The 17,322-nt window shown below is 38.7% G+C and overlaps 1 protein-coding gene across 1 annotated transcript in view; it reads left to right on the top strand.

Moving 5' to 3' along the window:
- LOC145305327 (uncharacterized) overlaps positions 1-17,322 on the top strand; it is a 35,250-nt gene that overhangs the window by 12,946 nt on the left and 4,982 nt on the right. The window contains exons 4-5 of the mRNA XM_080146938.1: positions 448-512; positions 7,751-7,828. Of these exons, the coding sequence (XP_080003064.1) occupies positions 448-512; positions 7,751-7,828 (143 nt within the window). The remainder of the gene's footprint in view (positions 1-447; positions 513-7,750; positions 7,829-17,322) is intronic.

The following is a 17,322-nucleotide window of genomic DNA, read 5'->3' as shown; positions in this document are numbered from 1 at the left end:
CTCAGCCTAATGAACCAACCAACCAAAATCCAATGCAAGTCCTCAAAGTTATTAAGCCAACGAATAGGAAAACGTTATGATAAACCTTTGGGGACTAGTGTAATAAACAGCCCAATGTCCACCCCCCCCTGATTTATGTGACATGTATGACAACATCTAAATATATTATTATAGTTAACATATTTTTCTACTTTATTTAATAGAAAATGTTTTAAAATAAAAATAACAATTTCGTCACAATTTAGGTTTTGGTTATAAATATTATAATATTCAATTTTAACTTTTAAGTAAAGTGAAAAAACCTTTATTTTAATGATTCAATGAACTACATTATGATTATTTAATTTGACGAAAAGTTCAAGTAATGAAAATTTTTTTTAAAATCTTTTATCAAAAGAATATTTTTCATGCGATGAAAAATAAGAATGGGATGTTTTTTTTTGTAGGGAGTCGTTGGGGGCGGGTACTCAGGCGCTGGGGGCGCGTCCGCCTACAAATCTGGACATATGGAGGTGAGGATAGATAGATAGATATTTGGATGAATAAATTGATAAATCAGGTATAGTCCCTTTCGTGGCAACGCCCCTTAAGGGACGTTTCTTCCTATTTTCACTGTAGCTTTTCTCCTTTTTCTAGCCCCAGCGGGGGGGGACTCCAACCCTACGGGGCCAATTGCCTAACCTTGCGGGGCAATCACCTAACCCAATGTAACCTAACCTTTATATTTGGATTGATAGATAAAAAGATAAATTTTGATAGAACGTCGTTTTAATGGATGATGTCATCCTTGTTTGATTACATATATGTAAAAATTGTTTCCCAAAAAATTATAATTATACAGTGAAAATTATAAGAAAATTTTAACAAATTTTTTACACCAAGTTTTTTGTGAAAACTTCAATTAAACTTGAAATTTGTCGGACACAGAATTTTATATAATTTTGCATTAAAAACAAGAATAAATGTAATATAAGAAGGGAAATTTTAGTTTTTTTATCGTCCTATCGATTTTAAACCTGCCAGAAATGATATTAATAAAGGCAATAATTTCAAAGCATAGCAACTCTAAGTTCCACGTAGTATTAAGCATAATGATTGTTTTTCTATTTTACCTTAATTTGTGAAAATTTCAGTGATTAGGCATGATTTTATAAGCATATCTTTTCTATTATTACACCCTAAATCATACATACATTTAATCTATACATTCTTTATTTCAAAATTGTGCATTCTAAGAACAAATAACAAACAACCTATATTTTATTCCACGACCTTTATCTGAAAGTATTAATTGTGCATGATAATGATTTTTGACATTTTGAAGAATGAAGCCTTTATAAATTACTTTTTCTATTAGTGTCACGCAACTGACATAACAGAAAAACTTCGCTACTCCTGCGTAGATGATTAAAACAAGGTTGGGTTTTAAAAGTTTTTACAATTGTTACCGCGCGGCAAGTTATTAAAAGAAAACGTTCTTACAAATTAGCAAAAACTAATGTAATTTGGATGATAGAAAAAATACTTCCTTCCTTTTATGTATATATTAAATAACAGACTTTCACATTTTCTGCCTTTTCTCTATAAAGTTTTAGCTAATGTAAAAAATATCTGATTAATTATAGTAACTTTGACTTTAGAAAAGTGCTTAACATGAAAACTTTTTAAAAAGTTTTTAATTATTTGCCTGGAAGATGATAAAAGTCCCTCCATAGATTATGTCGTAATACGATAGAATAACCAATGAGAGGCCAGCATAAATTTTACCATTGCATTGGTCAATTAGAGTGTATACTGATCTCTCATTGGCTATTCTATCGTATGACGTCATAACCTGTGGAGGGACTTTGATCATCTTCATTCGCCTGCCCTTTTCCAGTCAAAATTAAATACGTTTTGTTATTTGTACAGTATTTTTTTATATGTTGATAACAATTATAGCTTGTTAGTGTACAGTAATATGCAGATCAATCTTTCAAATTGACGGAAATAAGTTGATTCAAAATGGTTCAATTGTAGGCACGTTTCCAATGCATTATGCAGATTCAAAGTGAAATTACTCACAGTGAAAAGGTATTTGACTTTTAGAACAAAAAAGTAAAAAAGAGTACACACAGTATATATTTATACAATCTGAAATTAGAGTGCTAGGTTTCGAACCTTAACATCAAGATGGGAATTGTTTTGTAATAATGTTAATAATGAGATTAATTTCAGCCCAAGAGCAACACATTGAAGCAGCTAATAGTGTATAATAAAAAAAATGACCTCATAGGTTAGAATACATTTTACCATTCGTCAATTACAATGTATACTGGCCTATCATTGGTCAATTATATTGTATGACGTTATTTTTTATTAGGCACTACATGCTGCTTACAAAGAAACTTAATGACTTAAGGGTGTCACCAACTCCCATTTACAATTTTAGAGTTTTACAATTAACAGTTAGAATGAATATAAAAATGATATTCATAGCTCTAAGAATTAATTTTCATATTTAAAATTATTTTAAAATGTAAAAAGTTTAAAGTAACTATCTTTTTTATACCTGAATTCGTTCTGACACAAAATTGGGAGTAATTTTGGCAATATTTCAATTATGACAGTGTAATCATAATTATTCTCCCCTTTCAAATTCAATAGAACATTTCTTATTTCTATCTTTAGATTTAACAAGTACAGTTATGTCAATAAGACACTTTCATCTGAATTAATCATTAGTAAATTATGTTGTAAAATTCTTCGAATAAGACATTATAGTCATTTTTAAAAGTGAAACTTTTCTATAATTAAGGTTGGTCTGTTCGTTAATTCCTAATGATTCCTGTAACAGTCAGGTACATCTAGAAAATGAAGCAACTCTATAGTCTTCCCAGGAAGTCCGTATAAAAAATGCTAATTTTTAACTGTTTTGACAAACAATTAATGAGTCCTGTAACAACAAGGCACAATGCTAAAAATACAGTGTGTTTTTTTTATGAGAACTTTTTTGAAAGCAATTTTACCCCACTTATAGTTATCAGAATTTAATGATTAAGGGCTTATTTTCTTCGTTTTTAATAACCATTTATAGAACATCAAAAAAATATTTCAGTTTTTATTTAAAAAGTGCAGAAAAATAAAAAAATTCAAAACCTAGGTGTCAACATCTAAAAATGGTTTTAGCGCATTTTTCTCATGCTCGAATCTTCTACCCTTTGCAAGAATGGCTGCAAAACGCTTCAAAGTTGATATACAGAGTTAAAAATTGATAAAAGTTTGAAGGCCATATCTGAAGGCCAAGGAGGGAGTACTGGCCCCCCAAAGTCGACTACTGAAAATCCAATTTTTTTCTTGCAAAGGGTAGAAGATTTGAGATTAAGAAAAATGCGCTAAACCATTTTTAGATGTTGACACCCAAGTTTTGAATTTTTGATTTTACTGTACTTTTGAAAATAAATATTTTTTTTGATGTTCTATAAATGGTTATAAAAAACGAAGAAAATAAGCCGTTAATCATTAAATTCTGATAACTATAAGTGGGGTAAAACTGCTTTCAAAAAAGTTCTCATAAAAAAAACACACTGTATATATCTATAATCAAGTCATGTCAATAGTTTTAACCAATTTTGCAACAAATTTATATACAAGTGTTAATGTTCGTTTGTTATACCGTCTGATTTTAGAGCTTGGCATTTTATATATATTGTCATTCTTGTTATTTTGGTGACGGTCGTACCATAGATATAGAGTATTTTCATTCTAGATAGCAAAGTCATCATAAAATCAAACAAAAACATACTGAAAAACAAGTTACTTCATGATAATGATTAAAATATTTCAAAAACTGATATTAACTTTATGCCTTTAAAATTCAAAATAATGAACTTACTATAAATTTTATTAAAAAAGAATTTATATTTAAGTTGAAAGAAATATGATTCTGTTTTATTTATATCTACGTCATCGATAATATTTTTTTCAATAATAATATAACAAGGCCGATAAAAGAAAAAAATATAGATTGTTAAATTTTTTTAGTAGTTTGTTTCCGAAATTTCATACCCGTTGAAAAAGTAATATATAAATTGGTGAGGTTGGAAGATTTCACTACCCAAAAATAGTTTTAAACCTTCCATGAACCTTCACTGAAAAGCTTCACTGTAAAGGATAACCATATCGGTTCAGCGGTTAGTGTGATCATAAGATACACACACACAGACAAACATCCTGTTACTTTTAAACAAGGATAAAAACTGTAATTCTATTATTCTCCTATTCATTGCAATCTATCCATAATTCATTAATTAGTATTGACAATTTAAGTTAATTATTTAGTAGCGTGTAGCTTAGTTATAAGTAGGGTATGCCCTTGCATATGCAAAAATTAATTAGATAGTAGCGTAGCCTCACATACTTTTGGAAAGTTTAATTGGTGCTGATTAATGAAAAATTAACAGTGGAATCTAGTAACTAAAAGATGCATCTACATTTTATATTTTTAGTAAAATAATCCTAATAATGAAGCTGTAAATTCGGATTTGCCTATTTTTTGGTTCTCAGTGTAGTTTATTTTTGATATCCTTTTTCTATCAAAAATATTGTCAATTTGTTCTTACTACGTTACATATGGATATAACAGTCCTTGTTTCTAATTAAAAACAGTTCATTTATAATCATTAATCTATTCATTCAATTATCTTTTTATTTAAAGGAGATCTGCGGGTAACGAAATTAAGCAACAGATATAAAGACTGTTAATTTTATATAAGGACATCTAACTTCCCATTTATATATCTCTATCTATCTATCTGTAGATCTATAAATCGATCCAATCTATCTGTCTATCCATCTATCTAACTAAATATAAGTGAAGTGCAAAAGTACCAACAAATGGTGCAAACATTTTTCAACACTTTCTTTGCTGTTCCATTAAAGCAGCAGAAAAAACAAGATTTCGTTTAGCATCTAAGAAAGTAAAAATGTAAAATCTGAAGAACAAATGTTAGAAAATGTATCAACCACAAAGGTTTTTTTTAAATTACAAGTTGATGTGCTTCTAGCATCTGGAGGTTTTCTATTCTAGGATTTAAAAATTATCTTTAAACCATCCCATGACCTTAATCTTAAATAAAATAGCCTTAAACCACTCTGGGTGATACCTTAAAATGTAGAACCAATTGGTTTAGTAGTCATCTAAATATTAAGCTTCAGACCTAAAACCTTACTGCTTTATTTTATGAATTATTTTATTTTAATTAAATCAAAGAGAAACCTCTTTGTAAACATTGAGAGTAATGTCCTTTCAAATAATTTCTATTCAATGAAAGTTTTTTATTCAGACATTCCTATATGCCTAAATATAAAAGAGAACTAACCTATTAAAAAAAAAAAAAAAAAATGAAACCAATAGAAAAAAACCTTGCTTTCATAATTAATTCTATTTAAGTTTAAGTTTAAAGTTTAAAAATATATTATAAATACGTAATACTTACATATAGTAAGACTTTTTTTTATCTGAAGCTAAAGATTTTTAAATTGCTGTTCTAAATAAGTTATACTTTTCATGGAAGCATTATGAATGTCTCAGGCTATTTCTCTGACCTCCCCCGTCTACCCCCTGGAGGTTAGGGGCGTAGAACCTAGTAATATATATAGAGATATAATTACCCTACATTGCCTTATCTTTGTTCTTAATGTCATCTATGTTTGCAATTGCTGTGCTACTTAAAAACTTTGGAATGTAGTTTCTCGTATTCATTCGAATCCGGTGGATAGGAACCGGTTCTTATCCATACGAAAAAACTTTGTCTAGCACCGTATTATATCCAGCTTTCTACGAATATAAAAATGTGCAATCATAAGATTTAAACCAGTTTTTTTAGCTGGTGCCTCCGGCACCTCGGGGCTAAAAAAAACTAGTTTTAATCTTATAATTGTACATTCTATATCCGCGGAAAGCCGTTTATAATACGATGCGAGAAATAACTATTCCTGCAATGAGAAAATTGCTCTGTATTATATAAACTCTTACTTTTTGTTCGTGTAATAATATAATTTCTTCCGAGTAATTCTCCACAAAGAATGTTAAGAGTAAGATTCACTCTGAGAAGTTCTTTATAGTGCCTATAAAAAATTAAGTTTCTATGTATAGTTATTCTAATATTACGTCATTTTTTACAGGCAGACGAAGCCCAATCTGTCCTACTTTTGATTCCTGTGACGTCATTAAAATGAGGGATTATCCATTTCTTTTTTTATGGGTTTTCCTTCCCACTTCTCTAAACTCCCTCATTTTTATGACGTCACAGGAATCAAAAGTAGGACAGATTGGGCTTTGTCTTACAGGCACTATAAAGACCATCTCACTATGAACTAATATTACCAACAAATCAGATGTTGGGTCAATTTGATTAAATCTTTACAAAAAGTAAGGAACAGTAGCTGTGTTTAGTGCCCTAGGAAAATTGGGAAAGATGTCACAGCTTTTGGTCTACCTATTCTATTGACGTCATAGTAGAGGGAAAGAGAAAGTAAAGGTAAAAAATCTAGAAAAGAGATGGGTTATATGGTATTTCCAGACGCCAATAGAGTAGGTAGGGCAAAAGCAGTGACATCTATCCCCATTTTGCTAGGGCACTTTAGACAGCTACATAAGAACAAGATTCTTAACATGACCATCAGGCTTCAAGTTGTGTTAATTAAAAAAATAGTTGAATTTAAAATGCAAAAGTTATCATGGTTATTTTCAGTAATTCTCTACAACAATCGCCATAAAAAGAATTTGATTGACTGAAAATTATTTTTCTATTTAAGTCAGTGATGAGTGATTTAAAAAAAAAATTATTTGTGGAAAAATCAGGCACAGGGCTAAAAAACTGGTTTTAATCTTATGACTGTACATTTTTATATTTGTAGAAAACTAGATACAATACGATGCTAGACATTGTTTTAAGTATGGCTGAGAACCGGTTCTAATCCACCCGATATTAATCGGTTTCGAAGGAATACAGGAAATATAACAACGTTCTCTGAAGTTTAGCAGTTCCATAAGTGTTTAACTCAATTTTGTAGAGGTTTTTATGTTTAGGTACTGAGAGGTATATAAAACTTAAAGTCATGGCTTAAAACAAACCAATTATAAAATTTTGTTAATAAAAAAAGAAAAACATTAGATCTATCTAATCTATGATTAAAAAAATTTAAAATTATAGAGTAACTTTAACATTAAAAATTACTTGAAATTTTACATAAGAAGATTATTCTTATATTCCTGCACAGAATTTTAATAAAAAATGTAATACATGTAGAGTAGGTATGTTTAAAATATGTTTGTAATTTAAATTTAAATGTTCTATTTAAATACAGGAACAATTTTTGATATAAAAGAATGACATCATCAACATTTTACAATTTTTTTTTTGTATAAACTATATTATATTTAGAAAATGACATTACAATGTGAATTGTAAAAAGGAGTTTATAAGACGATAAGAAGAATCCAATGTCAAAACTAACAAATTTTATTAAATAAGCTTGCATCCTTCCTTTTTTAAAAGCTTTAAATGCTGCAATTTTTAATTCTCCTTATCATGGGGTTTATTTTGCGACTTATAAAACAAAAAAATCATTTAAAAACCAAAATATCTGTTAATAATCTGACTGTGATGATGACATTACTATTTTTCTTTTATAAATCAGCAGCCTTTACATTGGGGACCTTGAACAGCTGTATAGAGAGACGATATTTAATATTTTTGTATTATAGATCAACAGCCTGTACAGTGGGGACTCTGGACAGCTGACTGTCAACTCCATGAATGCCCCAAACAACTCGACTCTCCAGGTAAATAATTTCAGTGATTGATTGATACTACCTGTTACAAAGCATTCGCAATTAAGAATTTGTGTACAGTTTTATAATTCCTGTATGGAGTATGAGACTTTTTAATGGTACAATTGTAATGTCGGGTAGTTGGTTTCAGTATCAAAAGAAGATATACTTTGCTGTTGGCTTTGCTTCAAAACAGGAAAGAGTTAACTAAATAATTTTGGAGGGATAAAAAGAAATATCTCTTTTTGGAGAACAATGTACTACTCTGTAAAATAGCCTAAATCCTGCACTAGGACTGTGCTATATAATTACTGGACAGAAATCCTACTGCTACACATATATGATTATGTACATGATTGTCCTGTCCCTGTGTTGTTGTGACCAAGTTTATTTGTCCAGATATGTTTTACTGTTCAGCAATAAATTATGTTTCCTCTCCATTAAACACTTTTTACTAGAAATTAATCTATATAGGTTTTGGCCTTTTACTTTACAGAAATGGGTCATGTTTTTATGAAAATATGTATGCATTTTTGGCACTAAATAAAAAAATGTAATCAGCCAGTAAATATTATGTAAATATTGAAAAAGAAGAAAAAATAATTAAGTGAAAAACTGCTTAAAGGAAGATTTATAAATAAAGAGTTATGAAGTTAAAAATTATAAAAAAATGAAATATAAGCCATGTGCATTCATTAAGGTAAATTCATTTTAATTTGACCATTATTTTTTCTTTTTGAAAAGTCAATAATTTTATTATGTTGGCACTTTTATATTTTCATTACTAAAGTACAGTTTACTATTGTTTTTTTTCTTCTAATAAATGAATCAATTTGCTTTGTTGTATCTAAAAGTAAATTGAAAAGTATATGAAAAGTATTCTAACAGGTACCTGTACTCTTAATAACATTAAAACTTTTATAATACAGCAAAACTGTTCTTCCCTTTATCCCTATTATATTCTTTCTTTTTCATACTTTTTCATACTTTTTCTTTTCATATAATAGCACACAAACAGTAGAAGTAAAAAAATATTAAGATACAAGGAATTCTTATTTTGCAACGGAATTTGGCTTCTCATATCCCATTTAACACACATTCAGAGTAGAGTTGACCTTAACTCTAAATTTCAGCACTTATTTATTTGTGCAATTTCTCTTGAGAGGGTGGATGTATTCACCCAAAAATGGATAAAAATCCATCCCGGTACCAATAAGCAGCTTCACTGCGAAAGTGAACAATTTCAGTCATCAGTAAGCCATATCTGCTACAGAATGACATTTTATTACTGTCATATAAGGATATGTTTATTTGTTAGTTACAAGAATCAAACAAATCTCTCATTACAGACAAACAGAAAGAAGGACAAACAGACAGACACAAACTAAAAATTGAAGTAAAAATATCACTTTGTCTTACAAAATGAAATGTTTGAAGGATTGAAGGCAAGTCTATCAAACGTCAAATTAAATTCAATTCTTATTTCCTAGAAATGAAAAGAAATTTTGAAATTGCTTTAATAAATCTAGGATCAGCATTTCTAGTACCTTATTTATTAAACTACTATAAAAAGTTCCAAATCTAGGCAAGCTTTAAGGCATTTTTGTGAAAGGTACATATCTTTAACATTTTTCGGACGATTTCCTGTCATAATAGGTAAACTTTTTGGGTTTAGAAAGGTTTTTCAAGTAAATCCTTATATTAAAGTAACAGGATGTCTGTTTGTCTGTCTGATTGTCTATCTGTTTATACCGAAGGATCTCGCTAATCGCTGAACCGAAATGGTTCCCCTTTACGGGGTAGGTCCTGGAAATGTTTCTTACAATTATTTAGTGGAGGTAATAGAAATCCCCCAATTTTTAAAACTTAAATTGAAAGTAGAAGGATCGACTTTCCAACCCCCTAATGAACCCCTATATACAGGCCTCTAGGGGTGTATCCTTTAGTATCTTTATACAGCACTGCAAGGGTTATGTACAGAATTGTCCTTGTTACAAATATAAAAGTGCTTTTTCATGAGGAAAAATAAAAATTTCCAATAATATGAAATAATTGTTTATTACTCCAGACAGATAAACAATAAAGATAACAAGGCAAAATCCCCTTTTTTCCTAGTGGACCATTTTCTGATACTCCAGACTGTATTTTTTTAGTAGCGAATCAGCTGCTCTATAATTCGAAAAGTCCGTCTGTCCGTTAGACACCAAATGGGAAAAATGTGATTTTCTTAGCTTCTTTTGAAGAAAGATAGATGAAATTTTTAGGGACTAAACAAGTTCACATTTTACATATTTCAACAGAGTTTCATCAAGATTTGGGGTGCTAATGTGGTATCCGCCGAGGATAAATGGCAGACACCGGAGTTCAATTAGATTACGGCAGTGTGACAGACGTGGACACCTTACTATAGAGAAGCTACGCTTCTCTAGCATTCACTAAATAATAATCAACATCTATTTCAGTTGCCACTTTATTGAAGGTCTAAGAGTTACTAAAGTTGTACAACATAATATAAATACATATGGATTAGGAATAAAGATAGTTAAAGATAAATCATACAAGTAAAACATAGATAATTGCAATGGTTAGGTAGATAGCTATCCCTGTCTGGGGAAGGCAGGATAGCCCATGGAACAGCACAATAGGTAGATAAGCAGAGAGGGGTTGAGTGGTAGGTCTGGGTACTAAAGAGGGAAGGTTTGATGATTACTGTGACAACAACAGTCTGTGTGGGGGGTGATTCTATCAGGTGAGGGAAGGCTTAGATCCTTTATCCTCAGGGTTGAGGTGGTGCTGATAACTTGGTGGTTGAAGGGGAAGGTTCCGGTGCTTAAGATGGGAGAGGGAGGGGTAACACCCCTCCCTCCATTTGCAGGACAACTGAGAGATGAAATCAATACCGTTATCTGACATATTTTCAGGTGGCTTTACAATTGTAGAATAACAGGATTTAGCTGGGTGCGTAGCATCACTATAATGTCTTGGTTTCTGCATGGTCCAGAGTTGCCGCATACCACAACTCTCCCCTCAGAAGGCTGGGAGGGGTTGTCTGCACCGCCAGACTTCCGACAGTGGTTGCGGCCTTCAGTTTGTTGTCCTTGTGGAATTGGTCCGCCAGGATACCAGCTGCTGAACGGTGGTGGACTCCAGCCCTCCCCAGGTCGAACGGAATCTGCTATATCTGCTGGAGTAGCTGGTCCTGTTGGATGTTCTGGCCGTTGGATGTGTACCTCTGAGGCCACCCTGGCAACCTCCAGGGGTGGCACAGCACATGAGGGGGCTTGGACCAACAGCCGCCTGGTATACACCTCTTCAGGTTTCTCTACTGGGCTGGTGGTCTCCATCGTGTTGGTCACCTTGCTGCTGGCAGGCTGGCTACTGGATGCAGGCGCAGCTTCTTCGCCCTCAGGGCTGGTCAGGTTCATTCGGCTTCCAGGGTCTCTGTCAACGCGGGCAGGTGGTGGTTGCCATACTGTAGGAGCGTTGCCTCCCTCAGGCTCATCCTGGACATTGGCAGGGTGGTGCATGGCAGTCAGACCTGCGGGGTAGGGGAAGGTAACAGTCCATCCCTTATGCCAGAGGCTGTCTTGGATCTGCAAGGGTGGCTCCGCTCTAGTTGGCTGGGAGACAGGCCCATCCCTGGCCACTGCTGCTGGTGGACTGGAGGCACAAGGCTCCGGATTTCCTCCCCTAGCCTGAAGGGGTCCAGGCACATCGTCTCCATCTTGGGTAGACATAGTTATTGGGGATCCTCTACTTCTATGGTTGGGCTCGGCACTTGGCGCATCTAGCTGAGTTACTCCCCAGGCAGCGGTCAAAGCTTCTTCAGGTTGGCTGGTAATGGCTGATATCCTGGTTCCTGGGGCAGATGCAGGGGGCGTAGGCAAGTTTGACCCAGCCCAAACTTCCTGGTACACCGGTGCAATACAATTACCCTGGCTTGGTTGAGGGAGGTAGACAGCTGGATGCAGTTGAGGGTGAGGGACAGCTGGACTCTCCCTGCTGGCTGGGGGCTCTGGCTGGCTGGGGGTGACAGGTGTCACCCCTTCCTCTGGGGCTGCGGGCTCGTTCCGGGGTCCAGGTATCTCGGTGGCGGCGACGGTTGTCGCCCCAGGCACCAGCGTGGGGGCGCTGGATAGCACCCCCCAGTCTTCACAGGGGTCCAGGTCTCTCGGTGGCGGCGACGGTTGTCGCCCCAGGCACCAGCGTGGGGCGCTGGATAGCACCCCCCGGTCTTCACAGGTGGCGGCGACGGTTGTCGCCCCAGACATCAGCTTGGTGGTGCAGGGAAGCACCTCTCGTTCCTTCCAGGTGGCGACGCCGGTTGGCGTCCCATACATCGACTCAGACTCGCTGGCTAGCGCCTCTTGCCTCTCCCACTCGGCGGCCGCCAGGGCCTCCCCGTGCCCCGTCCCGGTGGCGCTGGGTAGCGCCCCTCGGCTCTTGCTGGGGGTGACAGAGGTTACGGACACCGGTCCCCTGTGGTTGAGGCTGAGGTCCAGGCCAACCCGGTTGGGTTCAGCCGCTCCTCCCAGCACGTTGATCCTGGCCACTATGGTCCCAATCTGAGACACAGACTCCTGGGTAGCCCCGGCCCCAGCGGCGGCAGCTGGTTGGAGTGACGGCTGGGCATCTCCCTCCAGGTGGACCTGGGTGTCAGACTGGTTGCATGCAGGTTGTTGGGCGGCCTGGTGTTTCTTCATTGCCTGGTCCCAACCGGTTCTACACTTGGCGGCTGTGTGGCCGTTGAAGCGGCAGCGCCCCTTCGTCCAGCTGGGTCCCATCAGGCCGGCTTCCCCAGGGTGTATCAACCTGCCAGGTCTCTCCTCCTCCAGTTGGGGCACCAGCTGACAAACAGGGTCTCCCCTACTAGGGGTCAGGCGGTGCTGGGCTGCTTGTGGTGGCTCCTTGGTTACATTCAGCCTCCTCCCCATACACACAGGTCCCTTCCATCCAACAGCGGCTCTCCTCTCCTGGGTGGCGAGGCCAGCCTCGGCCTTAGCTTCTGCAGGTGCTTCTCCACATGAGGGATCCTGCCTCTGGGTACGCCAGGTAGTTGGTAGCAAAGGCCGTTGATGGTGCCAGTCGGAAGGGGGGCTATGATCTCTGGGGGGTACCTGTGGCCAGTGTGTGGACAGGTACCCACAGTTGAACCAGCAAGGCCCAGAAGATGCCATACTGATGGTATTCTGAACTGTATTCTGGACTGCCAGCAGGCTGTTGGTAGCCACCTGAGTTGGGCCAGAGTTGCCAGCTGGTATTGCGTCCCTGCCAGGCTCCGTCAGCTGCTGGTGGGGAGCCCCTGCGGTGGTTCTGGTTTTGGCAGGGGGTGGCCTTTTTATTGACTTCCCTAGTTGGAGCTCTGCATCCTGGTGGGCCTCCATCTTCAGCAGCATGGGGGGTCTTGGCTGGGACATGTGCAGTGGTTCAACAGAGTAGAGGCATCTGGTCTTGGAGTGTGGGGGAACAGCCTCACTGCTGCTGGTCAACCCTGCTCCCTTCGTGCTGGGTAAAGCCTTCCACTGCAGCAGGTCACCATTCCCCATCCTTAGGCCGGTCCCCAGTCGTTCCATGCCTGGGGGCTCCCAGGGAGGCTTGGGTGGCGGCTCCCCCACCCCCAGGTACGCGTCGGGCATCTGGGTGAAGAGCCTATTCCCCTGGGACAGCTCCCCATCCTCCAGCTTGGTGAGGCCAGCGCCAGGGAGGACCTTTCCACCCCAGAAACAGGTGGTACTGGCCCTAGGGCTGGGCCCCTTTGGAGTCTCAGTTCTGGTGGTAGTGTCCATCTTGGGGCTGGCCACTAAGTCTCTGAAGCTTGTCACCTTCTCATTAGGCTCAGTTGCATCGTTCAACACCCCCAGGAGGACACCTACAGGTTCAACAATCCCCAGTCCAGTATCGCCATTTCTCGTGTGTTGAGCACCAACTGAACAGGAGCTGTGCAGCGGACATTCAGTCACCCCTCCAGGCAAGGGCATCTCAGGGACCAGGGGTCTGTGACCTGGCATGTGTTTGATGTTCACTGTACTCAACACAGTAGGCCAAAGTAATAACAGAAGCAGTATCTTGTATGAAGAAGCAGAGAGTGGTGGGGTACAGATGTTGGTGGTTCTGGTCCAAATGAAGACTTCTGTCCACCACAGTGCCAGCAGCAGGCCTAGGCACACAGTTAATGCCCAATCAGGAATGTCTTCTATTGCCGCACGTCTGGCTAGGGGCTGACAATTTCTTATCTTGCAGATATAGGAGCAGAGTAGAGTAGCCGCGCCGCAAGGAGGTTCGAGCCGGCTCACCCCTAGTATAAATACTATAGCTGTGTAGTTAGGGTGGTAGTCCACGTAGCCGTAGGCTCGGTCCTCCTGGCTCAAGAGTTTCTGTGGCTGGCGCGTCCCCATGATAAGTAGCAGGGGGTTGGTCTGTTGGTGCCAGCGTCTTGTTTAACTGTTGAGCCTGAGTTGTTCTCCTTTCCAGTATAGCTCTTGATTTCTGTGATAACCAGCGGATCTTAGCTTAAAGATAAAAGGGAATATGTTAGGTATCCCTAGATGTCTCTAGGAGCGTATCCGCTAGTAGATATATGGATAGGTAGGCTATCTATATATATATATGGCTACACTCCCATATATATATATACGTGTATAGGAATATCCCCAGAGCTAGCTAGCTTTCCTCCTTGCTCCAAAAAAATCACGCTTCCTCTGTATATAGTTCACAACTATGAGGGTCGATGGTCCAGGTACACACCACCACTGCCCAGTGTGGAGCATCAAGTCAGGCTATGTCCACAGGGTGGGCGTACTTTCGTTCAGTTACCATATCAGTTTCCAGTGTTGTATGGTGAGGTTAGTATTCACTTACTTGCACCCAAGATACAAAAAAAACAACACTATTTATCACTTGGGTATTTATATATACATATATTTGTTTCACTAACCACTCAGCTTTGAAGTAGGGTTGGCAGGGCTAGGAAGATGTTGAGGGTCTGAGCGGGTTTAAGGAACTGGTTTAGTTTTCCTTATCACACTGTAGATAGGGAGGGAGGAGCTTGCAAGTTTTTCTCCTAAAAAAAATATCTCTGTTGTATGCTATAGAGTGGCCCCTCTCCTGTGTGTGTGTGTGTGCGTGAAATCTCCTTTCCTTGCAGCGCGCTTACGCACCGTCAATCCGTGCACACAGGTAAAACGCGCACTTATCCCTCAACTCGCTCTCTTGTTGGTCCGCTTTGTCCGTTGAATTTTATGATATTTCCGCACTCCGTTGCGCTACCCGTAAATGGCGCTCTGTGTTCCCGGTCACTAGCTCCACACCGTGGGCGGACTTAGTCAAGTGTGGGTAGGAGGGGGGAAGCGCGTGAGGGGACGGGGTGAATCCGTCCGTTCCCCCTGTGAGGAAGGGGGGAGTGCTGTGGTTTTGAGGTAACTGTGTGATGAAGTAATGGTGCCCTCTCTCCTTAATCCTAGGCTTATCTGTTATGTCACTTTGATTGTATTTCCTTCAGTGGAGAATGGGCCCCTCCCTTTCCTCTGAGATAAGGGGTGTATTGTTGTTGTGCTGTAGGCTTGAGGTGATTAGATTGTGTATCAGGGCATTTGTTATATTACATCTAGCTTCTATTTTTGTCCTTATCACAATTACATAACAGATTTGTTTACCAACCCTGTTCTATTTTTAGTTGTTATCACAATACACAATAAATCCAAGCCTGTTCTATTTTTAGTTTTATCACAACACAACAAATTGTTTGCCAATCTTTGCTCATAAATCTATTGTTTAGCCATCACACCAGGGTGGTAATCCCTGCAATGTGATATAATATCTGTTTTTCTAGATGGGTGGCTGCGTTGTAGAATCTCAGGATACTTGGAGTTGACGTAGTTTTCTCTGCTTTGGTGCACTACACTCGTATGTTGGCTCGCAGCTCGCAGCTATGTGGCGTGTTTCAGCCTATCGGCGGCAGGGAATGTCCCGTCCTGCAGCGCCGTATATCCGAATCCGACTGTTGGCGGCAGGGAATGTCCCGTCCTGCTAGCGCCGCTGGTTCGAATCCTTGGCTTGTTTCAGTCTATCGGCGGCAGGGAATGTCCCGTCCTGCTAGCGCCGCTGATCCAAATCCGGCTGATGGCGGCAGGGAATGTCCCATCCTGCTAGCGCCGCTGGTTCGGATCCTGCTATCTCTTGCAGTAAGGTTGGCCTATTTTCAGCCGTTTGCACTTATTTGGCTTGTTTCAGCCAGTCCGCAGGCCTGTTTCAGCCCTTTGAGAGCTCAATTCTCCGTTAGATGTCGGCGCTTCTCGCGGTTCTCCGTCAAGTTTCGCTGTTTCACTTCCACAACTGCCGGATGCAGAGTTAGACCTTGCTATCCAGGGTGGGTAATTCAGGTTGCTTGTGTCAGTTTTGCCAGTTTTGCTTCCACAACTGCCGGATACAGAGTTAGACCTTGCTATCCAGGGTGGGTAATTCAGGTTGCTTGTGTCAGTTTTGCCAGTTTCACTGCTGGGAGTACCTTAGCCTCAGCTGCGCGTCTGCTCTACACTTGTGGTTTGCCGTAATCTCACACAGCTGTCACCAAAAGTTGTGGTATCCGCCGAGGATAAATGGCAGACACCGGAGTTCAATTAGATTACGGCAGTGTGACAGACGTGGACACCTTACTATAGAGAAGCTACGCTTCTCTAGCATTCACTAAATAATAATCAACATCTATTTCAGTTGCCACTTTATTGAAGGTCTAAGAGTTACTAAAGTTGTACAACATAATATAAATACATATGGATTAGGAATAAAGATAGTTAAAGATAAATCATACAAGTAAAACATAGATAATTGCAATGGTTAGGTAGATAGCTATCCCTGTCTGGGGAAGGCAGGATAGCCCATGGAACAGCACAATAGGTAGATAAGCAGAGAGGGGTTGAGTGGTAGGTCTGGGTACTAAAGAGGGAAGGTTTGATGATTACTGTGACAACAACAGTCTGTGTGGGGGGTGGTTCTATCAGGTGAGGGAAGGCTTAGATCCTTTATCCTCAGGGTTGAGGTGGTGCTGATAACTTGGTGGTTGAAGGGGAAGGTTCCGGTGCTTAAGATGGGAGAGGGAGGGGTAACACCCCTCCCTCCATTTGCAGGACAACTGAGAGATGAAATCAATACCGTTATCTGACATATTTTCAGGTGGCTTTACAATTGTAGAATAACAGGATTTAGCTGGGTGCGTAGCATCACTATAATGTCTTGGTTTCTGCATGGTCCAGAGTTGCCGCATACCACACTAAATCGAATCATAGAATCGTGATTTTCTCGATTGACGGCTAAAATTTTCACATTCTACATATTTCAATTGAGTTTCATCGAAATTTGCTTAATTTTTTTTGAAACTGCTCTATAGTTAATTTTTTCCGATATTCATTCATATATTTTTAGCTTCGCTACTTATGGATGTTATCATCCTTGTTTCTTTTCTATTAGATGGGTCACATGAAACTAATGCACAAAGATTTGTTCAATTTTTT

This window comes from Acartia tonsa, chromosome 14 (assembly GCF_053477335.1).
Source record: "Acartia tonsa isolate MP-2025a chromosome 14, ASM5347733v1, whole genome shotgun sequence".
NCBI classification, from domain to species: domain Eukaryota; kingdom Metazoa; phylum Arthropoda; class Copepoda; order Calanoida; family Acartiidae; genus Acartia; species Acartia tonsa.
This window is presented reverse-complemented; position numbering and strand designations above follow the sequence as displayed.